General features: G+C 27.9%; 1 protein-coding gene across 1 annotated transcript in view; it reads right to left on the reverse strand.

The window, feature by feature from the left end:
• The window catches only part of LOC132939636 (all trans-polyprenyl-diphosphate synthase PDSS1), a 39,888-nt gene extending 25,592 nt beyond the window's left edge, over window positions 1-14,296 (reverse strand). The window contains exons 1-3 of the mRNA XM_061006914.1: window positions 14,009-14,296; window positions 1,273-1,425; window positions 473-606 (exon numbers count right to left, since the gene is read on the reverse strand). Of these exons, the coding sequence (XP_060862897.1) occupies window positions 473-606; window positions 1,273-1,425; window positions 14,009-14,158 (437 nt within the window). The 5' untranslated portion in view covers window positions 14,159-14,296. The remainder of the gene's footprint in view (window positions 1-472; window positions 607-1,272; window positions 1,426-14,008) is intronic.
• Window positions 14,297-14,445: the final 149 nt, after the last annotated feature.

Raw genomic sequence — 14,445 nt, forward strand, 5'->3', positions numbered from 1 at the left:
TTTATATTTTAATACCGAAAATAAAAATGTTTGGATATTTTTGGGAAAATTCAAAATAGCCAATTTGTAAATCTGATTAAAAGGACAAAATATATTTATTAAATTATTAACTAACCATATAATTTTCACAATTTTTGGTATACGTTTAAGTAGCATAGTTTTTTTTTATATATTATATTGTGTACTGCAGGTATACCTATATATTATCAAATTTTTTTCACTTAAATTTTGGATATAAAAATGTGTACATAATAAGACTTGGACAGGAATGTAAGTAAGACATCTAGGTTACATGAGCCATAACCAGTTTTAATATTCTTGATATCTTCCTGCGTAAGTATATATGTCAACCAGTTGTACAGTTCTATCTGTATAAACATAATTTGATCTACTTTTTGTTCACATTTTCAGTATCATGACAAATAAGAATTTGAGGTATAATTTTCATTATTGTTAAAATGTGCTAGCTTACTTATTGTTCATGTGGTAATTTATGGCATGAGCCATCAGGATAGCCACCATAGGCCTAAGGGCTTTTCCTTGCCCATCGAAGTAATATGTAGCTATCGTCCGTAGCTCATCTTGATTAGTGTTCAGTTCAAGTTCCTAAATAATAAATCACAAAAATTATCTTTAAAATTAATATTTATCGATTATTATTATTATTATTATGACTTTTAAACAAATTAAATACAGATAATTGTAGGTAAGTATATAAAATGTATTTATATACATAAACATGTATCTATAATATATTATTATATATTTATAAACAATGGCGACTAATTCCATTGTGTAATTTAACGTGGAATGTGAAGAATTATTAATGGTTAAAACTATATACTAACTTATAACTACTATTAATATAAACAAAAATTAGTGAAAGTTTTTTTTATACATATATATTATATTATATTCTATCATAATAGATGTGCCCAACCTCTAAAATATTTATCGAATATTTATTTATATGATTGAATTATGTTCATAATTGAGTTATATAATGTTGCATAATATTATAACTACAATTTGCCATTCATTTATAATACTTAAATAAAAATAATTTTCATGTAAAATAAATCAATTTATGGTTAATACATTTTATGGTATCGATTTTTATTTTTAGCTTTTATATAAATGACCTACGTACTACTATTCGATTTTCAGTGATGCTGTACCTATACATTAATTATATTTAGTCTCAAAATACCTAAGTATATTTATCTTTACTCTCCAGTTTTACAACAAGTATAATATTAAAATATCACAAACCCGTGTGATGTCTGTGTATACATCTCTGAGGTCGTCATCTAACAGTCTGTATGGGTCGATGGAAGACAGTGAATCTGTATCTGTGTCTTGTAAAGTAGTAAAACGTCGACAGTGATTCCTCTGGTGATCTGATCTCATTCGGTTTGACTGTTTCTGTAAAAAAATTAATTGTTAATTTTTTTTTTGATTTTCGAAAAAATATTAGTTAATATTTGTAACGCCCATTTATTTGAAGATATGTATTAATTATTCAAATTCTAATGCACTTATATTTTTTAATGACCATACAACCGGTTTTCTATCACATATAATATATTACATATATGTAATATACTAATATGTATATACTTTCCATCCTGCAGGCATTTGGCCCCCTCATCTTCGTCATGGGTATGTGGGACACGACCGAAATACATATTATTAATTGCATCGAAATGTCAATCCCAGGGGAGCTAGGGATTTATGTACCAGTGTTGTTAACACATAAAATTGTTTTATCTTTTGGAATTTGAAAAATGCACAATTTTTTTTTTTTTAATAAATCGTATATTATATTTATAAAACATATTATACTATATAAGTAGGTATACAACATATTAATATAGAATATTTAGATTTGATTTGAACCTTAGCATATATTTATAATACAAATTGTTAAAAATGAAGCCTCCAATATTCAAAATTAAAGGTTTAAAGTGGAAATCGATTTAGAAATTACTAAAGAATATTCTTTTTATAATACCTAATAAGGTAGTTGGTTATTTTGTGCTGAAGGACATAAATACTCATTCTTATGATGAAAAGTTCAATAGTATATATCTTGCCTGTTCTTCTTTCATCTTATATTTATTTTCTGTACCTAAGATCCTAACCATATCGTAATTATTAAGACGCAGGTGGTTTTATAATCTATCGATTATAATTAATATTACATAAATTATATATTCAAAACTCTAAAAAATTTCAGTTATGCAATTTTATACGAAACACTGAATATTATTTAATACGTAGTTCAAATTACTCATAACGATTGAAATAATGGCTAAGCACACCCGTGTGCTACTTAAGCATTACATATTATTATTATACGTCAAATACGAAGAAAATAAATATATTAAGTGTAGAATAAGACCGGTTATCTAGTTTGGTATTTATTTAGACTTTCAGGTTTATATTATAGGTGTATATATTGAAATAAGAAAGTGAGCTCTTCTGCATTTTAACTTAGTCTTTAGTAAATCTAAATTAAAAACACGTTTAGATACAAGCATTTATATTTGTATTTCCGAGTGTATTTCAACATAAAAAAAACGAGATTTTTAGTTTGCACCTACAAAAAGCTAATGTACCGTTAATATAGGTATACTCATTATTATACTTGCATAGTAATCATAAGGTTTATAATTTTGGTATTTATTGCCGCAGCCGTTTGTCATATTAGTGGTTTTCTGGAACTTAAATAGTAAATATTTCAGTTTTTTCCATTGATACGATGAGACATTCAATTTGAGATAAGTACTACCAAGTCATAAAAACTCTATATTTTTTCTCAGATCAAAAATTATTTGAAACAACTTTCTTTGAGGACATTTTATTATAAAAATATTTAAGTGTATTATTTATTACAGTTTGCAAGATATTAAAAGATACCACAAAATATATTATTCTTAAATCTATGTAACAATCCAAATATACCTACCCGTACATATTTATATACTGCACGTCTGTATTACCTATCATACATCATCAAATTTAATAAAAACGATTTTAAGCAGAACTTATTTTAGGTATCCAAAATTGGTCAAGACTTAAGATTAAGATTATAAATTGATAATGTATTTATTTTCAGTTTTTTTGCGAAATTTTCGATGCTAAAATTTTCAGAATTTAAAAAAATACCTTTCTATACTATGTCCGTCGAGAGAACCCTCAGATTCTGCACATCCCCACGCTACACATTGTCATCGAGACCGGTTTCACTAAGATAGGGTGTCACAAGGGATGAAAAAAATATACCGACTTTCTTTGGGCCACGGCGTGTTCTTTCGCTGGACGAGTATAAGTACCACTAGAGTTCGATTTCAAATCTATAAACATACTTTCTGAGACTGAGACTATTGGACTTCTACAAGTAAGGCTTTAACCAGGAAAAAAAAACTTAAGAATCTAACTAGTAAAACCAATAGTCTTACCTAGTATCAGCTTAACTCTAAATTAAAAATCAATTGATGATAAAATATCGCTAAGTAACTCTTGTACTAATCCAAAATATATTTAAAACTACTAAAAAATGTAATTATAGCAATTTAAGATTCTATAATTTACATTTAAATTTAAAAGTTTACTTTCTTAAAATATTTAATATTTTAAAACACATTTTCGCGCTTTCTAACGCCGTATAATCAGGCAATAATCGGTGCATGTCCAGATATACCGCTTGAAATAATTACATATACTCCAACCGCAAGGCCACAGCGAAACGAAGTTCAACCGCCTCGCCACTTTACGCAAAGGACTTTTTACAAATTTTAAAATTATAATTACCCAATAAATATTTTGCTATTATTTTTTTCTTTATTTTTAGATAGTTATCTATAACAACTTTTTTATGAACTATAAAAATACACATAGGTTCTAATACAATTTAAATAAACAATTTAAAAGTACATAACTAATTATTATTACTTCTTATAAGTTATAACGAACTCAGACTTAAACGTATATACAATGCTGAATATAAAAAAAATAGGACTATCCAATTTGTTAGACAGTTGGGATGATTAGAGGGCAATATGCAATTTATAACACATTTATGAGTACTTTTTAAATATATCAAGACAAAGTATTTTCAAAAATATTATAATAATTAAATTTTTTTTTTATAATTGAATATTTTTCAATCATACAATATAGGTTGGTGGAAAATTATTATTTCATGAATGAAGCTAAACAAGTTAAATATTACGCAGAAATAAACAATGTACCCATGGAAATGCATAAAAATTTACTTTTTATAAGATATCTTATAGGTTTAATAATTAAACAATTATATATTACAGGATGAACCGGAAGTTTCTTGTCATGTTTCGTAATTTTTTTTTTTAAATCAGTAATATATTTGTCATCGTTCCAATGTGAAAGCTGCGGCAGGTCTATATGAATTCATATACAATTGAGATAGTAATAATTGCAATCAGCGTACGATGGAATTTCAAAGCAAATCCCCGCCAATTAATAATTAGAAGTCAATATATTTTATAATTCTATGATGTTTGTTTAAAAATGTGACCGAGGTTAATTAAATCTAACCTGAGGTTTCGTGCAAGACTATTGTTAATTTTACGAGTTATAGCTAACGATAATTTATAAAACTATAAACTGCAGTTAATGACATCATACATTATGTACAGTTTATTCTAAAATTTTCTTTAAACATAATTATTGTTTATTTCACATATAGGTATAATGAATCAAATATGGTATAATTTAGAAGATATTCGTACAAATTTTGAAACTAGCACAGATCAAATTATGTAAATTTTTAGTTAAGCATTCCAACTAATAAGCATAACTGATAGTCCACATATTTTTTTTATAAACAATACAATGTATATTTTTTGTTGTATATAGAATTTTTAGAATCTAGTCATTTAATTTTTAATGTTAATAAAAATTATATTATAATTCTGGTTACATTTGTACGTTGTAATGCAAGAAAATACACGGATATGTTATTTTCATCATACGATATGCATTCGAAAACTCATATTAACAGCAAATTGAACCAAGAAACGACAGAAAGAAACGCAGTCAATATTTTTTTCGATTGGCCTCAATTTGGATACTGTGTACGCAATGGACGACACGACACATTCCTGAGCGTTCTCGTGTGAGTTTGTACACGCTTGCTTATTGAATAAAAGTAGAAGAGTTGAGGGAAAGGAAATAAACAAGGATATATGCTATTAACAAATGGAAGTAGGTATACTAGCTATATATATATAGACTATAGATAGTAGACACCTTAACCCTATTTGTTGAGTTGAACAAATGAAATCACGGAAAAGCTATGTATATTATATTATATACATTGTGAAGATGTTACAAAAAGTGTAATGACTATCTGACCAATGTGTAATAATTTATAATTATGATATAAGACATACAAAACATATCAAACATACAGGTACGAGTATTAATTTACTTAATATTATACTAAATTCGTCTATTATAAATTCGTATGGCAACAAAAAGGTAAAATGTGTTCAGCAAATTGTATTGAACATACATTCTTAACTCTCTGCCAATATTTATTCTTTTGTAAGTGGTATTTAAGATTATTGTTTGCAGGTATTTTACATAAATAATGCTAATGCCAAAGATGGAATAATAAATTAATAATGAAATTAAATGTAGGTACCTATAAGATTCACAAGCGACACTGTTTAAAACAGATCACTCCGTTTGTGACCACTAGATTCAAGAATATTATATCAGACAAACGTAGGTAATCACGAATGAATTAAAATATATCAGGATAAATATTTTACTAATGTATAGAAACTATCAGAAAAATGCTAGGTATAATAAATGTATGTATACTTTGCACTTTATAATTGTATATTATCTGTGATACACCTATGCAATTTTTTTTTTCAAACTGCCACAGAGATGAATAAAATAATAGTTCATGAGATATTTATAATTTTAAGATGTTTTTTATAGCTCCATCAATTAGGTAAATCAATATTTTTTATTAAGTTTAATAATACTATCTGGGATATTATAAGCAGTCAATATATTTTACATTGGTACATAGTCATATTTCATTTCTAGGCAAACGTCCAAGTATTAAAATTTAATTTTAAAATGTTAACATTGCGTAATAAATATAAAAAACCGTTATTATTTAGTACTTTTAATTACGTAAATAGTATACGTCAATTTGTTATAAGTAAAATACATTTTAAAATTAAAAAAATATCCAACATTATAATAATATAATATATTATAGTTTCATAAAAATAAAATTAGTAAGAATGCTGGACATAAAATTGAGACTAATAGATTAAATGTATCTAACAGAAACATATTATGAATTGCTTTCTGCTTACCACAATTAATAGTCACGGGTATTAAAAAATTAAAAATATTTAGGAAATAGCCAATTTTAGACATTGGTTACTAAGTTAGTTTGTTAATATTGTAGTTTGTAAACATTATTCGTCTAAAATAGCATTGACTTAGTATTAGGTATTTAATTGATTGTTTTACAGGTCTTAAACGAATTTAATATTTTGTTAATATTTTGAACAACTACTAGAATTTAAACATTTTCTCAAGCTACAACAACAGTCAATAAAGTATTTATACCCATTAAGTAATATATTAATAGAATAAAATGACTATTTTGTTAATTTGAACTTATTTAACACTAGAAGTTGCAGGTCAAATATTTTATTGTTTTAGGCGTTCACTCATATTATATTACGTACTCATACCTGCGACTAAACATGATCAAAGAGTGTGCTTTTCATCAGATACTTGCTTTACATTAATGTTTTATTTATATACAGTAGCAGCAAATTAATTCCACAAAGTAGGTACAATAATAAAATAAATATTGATTTAGACACTTTCTATGCACCCTAATGTGAAAGTTTTCAGTTAAAAATTCGAAAGTGACAAAAGTAATCGTTAAATTAAGAACTTTAAGACCGGTAAAATTAAATTTACTATGCTATTTGAATTAAATATTTACACCCTTAAAATGCTAATTATGGGGAAAATATAACAGAATATATCGTGCGTATAAGTTATCTAAGCACACTTATATTATGATATCTATTTATCACGTGTTATTACTTACAACCTACCAATAAATACTATTGTTGATGATTTCATAATTTAATGGCATACTTATATTAAAATTGTTATCAAAATCTTAAACCAATAAATGTCATCTTAACAAATAGTAAATAGGTAGATACCTATAAAGGAATTCAGCACACGCTTTTTATAATATGTTATAGAAGTATGTTAAGAGCAAAAAATATTCATTTTAAATACATTTAATTATTTTTGACGAGTGTTATTTAGAATGGATGGCGTAAATTTGAAAAGCAAACCACCCATGAAAATCATATATGAGCAAGAGAACCACGGCTTTCACTATACATATAGGTATTAGAACAATTAGGCGATTACTTGGTTTGGAAACAAAATTAACCTATCTGAGCACTTAAGCTTACATTCCTAGATAAGTATCTTTTTATGAAAACAATGGATGTATTTTAATTACCTAAGTAGTAATTTTTTAAGGAACAACTAAAATCAGGGAAAATACCCCAAATACATTAAATAGTTCCGAATTCCTATAGAAAACCTATAGGAAAATTGGTCCTGAACTAAAACAAAAAAAAAATTGTCCAAGGATTGTGCTATACAGGATAGTAATCTAGTAGTCTACGTGCAGAATACCATGGCAGCAGACATCCTGGACTGGTTTGCACGTGTTTCACTTGCGCTTTCACTCAAACCGCGCGGCAAAAATGAAACACCTATTCTTGCATAGGTATAAAGTCACAAGGTCACAATAGGTACGCTAAACATTGAAGGAGTCATATTATAACTTAGAAAATAGTATTAAAGTTCCAGAGTTCCATGTTTTAAATAGATAATATTATCGAAATATAATTGTTTACTCCTATGAATATTACCTATGACAAATTATATTATAATAATTTATTTGATTCTACAAACTTTTACATTAACATAAAATACCTTGAAGGCATACCAAAATTTAAAAATTGATTAATTTATGGTTGAAAATATATACATTACCTATATATGAACAAATTAATTTAGGTACCTATCACTTTCTAAAGATATTTAATATTTAAAAAAGTGGGTAAGTGGATGTCACTCCGCTGTACATTAACTTACAAAGGAGTCACTGTAATGGATGGTATTGAATTTGAATTCAGTGATATAATATCATTGGATAAGAAAAACGATTCTGAGCAAAAACGGTCAGTCAGCCTATGATATTATTTACCTATTTACGTGGAACCTTGTTTTAAATTTTCAATCCTTAGCTATAAAAGTTGAATATTTTATACATTTTTAACTACAAAATAATTATTTAATTTTAAATTTGATGAATTTTGTCAAAAATTCGATCTTTTAATGATTAAAAAAAAAAAATTGTGCCTATGTATTTATAATATTTTTCAAATGCTATTGTAACAATATATCAGGAGCCTTGCATTACATTTTCATGCTTTTTTACCCAACAAATAAAATTTTATTGATATTTATAGAAAAAAACTAAAAAAATTGAAAACTGATAATGTCCATAAACAGCCCAAGAAGAGTCGAAATATTTTCAAAATTTTATAGTGTATAGAAAATGAAAATATAAATATTCAGTAAAATTGTCATGTATCTACAGTTATTCGTTTTTGAATAACAATACAATAACAAAATCACTACATGAGAAATCGAGTGAATATCCAAAATTGTAAAAATATGAATTTCAAACGCTTATAAAAATGTAATTTGATTTGCTTGTAAACATTTTTTTTTTGATAAAAGTAAACAAACTTATGAGGAATCTTGTATTACATTTTCAGATTTAAAAAGAAAATTTTTTATGAATTCTCTACTCCAAATAATTTGCTAATTTTCGTGATTTTTCCGTATTTTGTCAAGATTTGAACTTTAAATGCTTATAAAAAAACACTGTGACTAAGGATTTTTAATATTTTTCAAATATCATTGTAACAATGTAGTAGAAGCCTTGTATTACATTTCAAGCGTTTTTAGCCAACAAATAAAGTTTTATTGACATTCATTGAAAAAAAGACTAATAAAATAGGAAACTGAAAATGTTCCTAAACAATTCAAAACAAATCAAAATATTTTGAAAATTTTATCGTGTATAGAAAATGAAAATATAAACAACTAGTCAAAATTTCATGTTTATACGTTCATTTGTTTGAAGAGTTACATCAAAAACCAAAATCGATTTTGTGGAATACCGATTTTGCGTAAAAATTCCCGTATTTCCTTAACTTTTAAGTTGTTTTTCCCGTCGATTTTGTAAACTATTAAGAAATTGTAAAAATTTGACCTCCCGAATGCACCAACTAGATTCACTTTCCCATCAAACAAGATACTGTTGAAGAAAATCGAAGCAGTTTTACTGCCCCTGCAAACCGTGATGACAGACACAAAAAAAAATAATAATAAAAAAAAATACACATAATTGTAAAATTAATACATTCATCGTTCCACTCAGAATCTAAAATATTGTTGAAGTAGGTAATAAGATTTTTATGATGATCTATCTTATGACTTCTTTAAACTATAAAATACTTATTAGGTATAAGATACATTTTTAATTAATATTAGTGATAAGAATTCCCCTTTATCTACAATTCAATAAAATTTTTAACTTTTTTGTGAGTAGAAGGAAAACTTATAGCTTATATTTAACCATATTATTAAGTTAACAGTTATAAATATGAAAAGGACGTGATACCCGCATGCGTTGTCTCCGTCTTACAAATGTACAACATACCAAAAAATTGTTTTGCGTGGGATAGGACCACTCCCTTGGTATTTTTAGTAGAATTACCAAAATTCCACATGAATAAGTTAAGTAATATTTTACTTATTTCATGAATTGGGTAGGTCCTTTTATTTATTATAACAAAATCAAACGATAAGGTGTCGGTGTGTATAATACAATTTATATTGCAAATGCTAATGGTGAATTATATCTATAATTAATATTAATCTTTTATCATTTGAATTCCTTATGATTTATAATAATTTATTTAGGCAAAATTTAATCTTGAAATCGTAATTTCACATTTTATTAATGAGTAAATATTTTTTAAATACTAAATGGTAAATATTAAAAATAAATAAATACCTAATAATAGGTGCATCAGATAAAATATAATGAAATTCCTATATTTAAATATAAATATACTAGCATATTATAAAATATAGGACATAGGTAGATACAGATTTAAAACTCTTATGTGATGAAGCTTATACAACTTAGTAGGTATAGAAAGTTTCAAGTCAATAACGATTAATATCTATTGTTATTAATCCTTTAAACTTTAATATATGAGTCATATTATAACATCTATTGCATAGATAGGTAATAGGTTTTTTTATTAAGAGGACGCCACACGGAAATTAATTGTTGTCTCCGGCTTACAAACGTACAACATGACAAATTGTACGTTCACATAATACATTTTACTCTGTAATTTCCAAAATTAGGGTGAATTTACCTCTTTAAAAATCTAAAAGTAAGAAAAGAACTAGGGAACTCGTAGGCTTTTATTGTTATTTTTATTAGGAAGCAAGCTATAACCATTTTTATACTGTAAATTGATTGTAAATTTTAAAATGAGCATAAATTCCTTAAAAATAATAATATTATTAAAATCCTTCAAGATGTTCTAGAACCTAGGGCCTAGATAATATTCATACCATTAAATTTAAATGAGGTAAATTCACTCTAATTTTAGTAATTACACAGTAAAATGTATAATTGTGACCGTACAATTTGCCATGTTGTACGTTTGTAAGACGGAGACAACAAATGCCCGTGTGGCGCCCTCTTAAGTCACTTCTTTTAAAAGTCTAAAACCAATAATTGTAACGTAATAAAAATACGTACAAATATCTCGTCGATTTACCAGTAATTTCTGTAAGAACCGTTGTCGTAAGTTTAATAAGATCATATTTTTATGTATATAATATGTATCCTATATTTAGTGTTGAGCTTATAAGGATTTTGATTAAATAACACTATAACTATGTACGCAGATATTGTAGTAACCTGTATGGCTATATCAGCTTTAAAAATCATGCTTTTTAGTTTTTAAGGGTAAATGGTGGGTGGGTGGGATCAAAGTGTTAGAATTCACAGGTTTTATTCGGACATGGTCTGGCGATTCAACGAGGTGGCGGTAACTACATGCTAGCGAAAGAGAGAGACGAAAAAGACAGAGAGTGTGTGAGAGACCGAACGCGGGCTATACCAGGTTGTCGAACTTGATTAACGGTCTCGGCGGCAGCTATATAGGTATACGTTATTTTTTCTTTTTCTTCTCTATTTATTATCGATTTTTTCTCTTTATTTTCTTAGTAGGCCAGTAACGTGTTGCGCACAACTGGTTCGTTATTATGGCGATTCACCTATACATACTGTCGCCAATTATACACATGCGCGAACGCGAAAATTGCATGACGATGATAACACGGGTAAAACGTCACAAGGACGAATGGCATAAACACGCTACCACATTGTGCTGATTCAGACAAGTCGGACAGTGGGTCGGCGGCGGCGTACATTATCCAAGTTCAAACATTCCCCTCCCCCGCCGGCAAAAAATAATTTTGTAGGTATTTATCCATTACTATTATGATACCACGGCGCCGCATTTACTTAATTTACACCCACCAAGATATATCTATATTTTTTTTATTATTTTCAGTAAATCATATTTGAAACAATAATTATGCGCGATAAATTGTAACGCAATCAATCATCAGATAAAAATAAATAATTGTCGATGGACGATTAATCCGTTAATGCGTCGCGTTTAGTGTTAGATCTCAATCGCCGTTTGACGAACCAAACTAATATAAACGGTATACATAACGTGAATTTCTATTAGTTATTACGTATGAGTAAAAACATAAAACGGTATGTCCCTATAAAATAATATAAAATATAAATAATATGCTTGGCGCATATAAAACTTGCAGGTAGGTTAGCTTATATAATTAATTAAACAAGCATAAGAAATGGTACTTATAAGATTTTCTTATAAGGAATTCTTAGTTTCCGTACGTAGTAAGGAATCTACAATTATAATATTAATTATTAACAAATGTGTCGCAATAGAAATAACAGTTGCGGTATATTCAATTTAGGTATATGGCAAAATTTCAAAATATGTAGTAAATTAAATTTGTAATTATATTAATAAGTACAATACATACATGCATACTTGGTACATAAAAATAGTACAAATTTAGCGTAATTAAAAGACGAGTTAAAAGGTATGTAAGTACTTTAAGTTATTAAAGTTTATTGAGACGTAGTCAGAGTTAAATTTAATAACAAGACGTCGTCATAATATAATCCGTATACTTAATTGACAACGACATAGGTGATAGCTAACATGTTACATTTTTTTTTAATTCCCTATTTGCTATCATATAAATTATTTGATTTGATAACAAAATATTCATGACTAAAAATGACTACATATACCTGCATTATACATATATATTATATATATTTACGTATACATTTAAGAAGGTAAGTAGAGTGTGTACGCAATAAATATAAATCGTAAATCATATATACGTAAAAACGAGATAAATATGTATACATTGCGCGCACATCCTATTTTAACATTACTACAAGCCCTACATAATATGATGACTTCAAATCATCTATTTAATTCTCGATTTAATATGTAGATATCCCCGTATATATCTATCTATTATCCATGTACCGATATTTTCATAAATCGAATCTTTATTCTTTTTTTTACGACATATTTAACAAATTAGGTACCTACCTAATGAGATTAGACTAGATGGTGGATAATTTGTTATTTAAACACAAATAGAAAAAGACATTTTTTTATGAAAATGAGGTCGTTTTTTTGGGATTTTTTTGGGATACATTCACTCAACTCTCTAAGGAAGAAATACGTTGTATAAAGTATAAAATCATAAAATTTAAAATAATTGTATATATGAAACATAATACAGAAATCAAAGACACTGTTCGTAATAATATAATATAAAATATATAACTACACATAATGAAAGATTTGTAAACATTAGAAAATATTAAAATTAATTTTCGCAGTTGCTTATCAATGTTAAGCTTTATGTCCTTATAAACGAATAACAAGAAAATTGATGTAAAGAAATTAATTACAAATATAGGTACATAATAATTATGTTGCTATTATAGTAGATTAAATATTATGCTATAGGTTATCTCATAATAGGTTATACAAATTAATAAAAAAATATTCAAATTTTAATAAACTAATTTAAATTTAATAGGTATAAATAGTGAATTATTTATTAATTTAATTTATTTTCAATAGGTTTTTTTTACTTTCAAAGTTGATTGATAGACTAATATTTAAACATAAGTTGAGTTGTTGTTGTAGGTAGTATGTTAAGCACTTATGTAGACACTTCTGTGACTGAATGGATATTATCAAGATATTATAGTTTTGACTAAATTGAACTTCAATTTTTATTCTTAATTCAAAATTGACATTTTTATCTCACATCCCAGAAAAAATTGTATAAAATGTGTAGTTTAAGACTCGGGAGTATAAGAATTACTGGTCGCTGCCTAGCTGTGGGTTCAAAAGTCTACATAGGCAAGAGTAGAAATGGTGGTAAAATTGTGGCGTTTGTGTGTATATTATTATACTTGCATATTATATTGGCATAGGCTCCTATTGGCATAAGACATCATATTGTCACAGGGAACATTGCCAAAAAAAAAAGTCTTCGTCTCGTAAAAAGTCATTGAAAGGACCTTGGATGAAGGTCCCCTCGAGGATGTGAAAAAATAATAACAACACTGGACTACGACTTTGGAAAACTAAGGACCGAGCCCGCCCCTTCTGACGATAGTTCCATTTCAATTGTAGGTACTGACCTGGTAACATTGTAGAATCCTGTCCGAGCTCCAACGGACGGCAGCCGTATCTACCGCATTGTGGTGACGGCTTCTGGACAAATTGCACACGAGTCTGTCAATACTGGCGCGAACGCACAACCGAGCACCGGACGTTATACGCGAAGCCATAGCACTGTACTGGACGTGTTCAACAACATCGGCGACCGAACCGCAGAGACTTGTTGGTCAGCCCTACACACGGACACTGATCGACCGGCGACTGTGGTCGCCACTCATAACGGAACAATCGTGCTGCACGTCGGGGAATCTCCGCGGGCCGTTCGCGGTGGTACCTATCGCCACCTTTTTCCTACCAAACGTCCAACCGACCCGTTATCACGAACCAGCAGCAGCTGTGTATCGTTTGCGGGCGACCGTGATAACGGACACGAGTGCCAACGCGACGGCGCGGCAGC

Source organism: Metopolophium dirhodum, chromosome 2 (genome assembly GCF_019925205.1).
Source record: "Metopolophium dirhodum isolate CAU chromosome 2, ASM1992520v1, whole genome shotgun sequence".
In the NCBI taxonomy this organism is placed as follows: Eukaryota; Metazoa; Arthropoda; class Insecta; order Hemiptera; family Aphididae; genus Metopolophium; species Metopolophium dirhodum.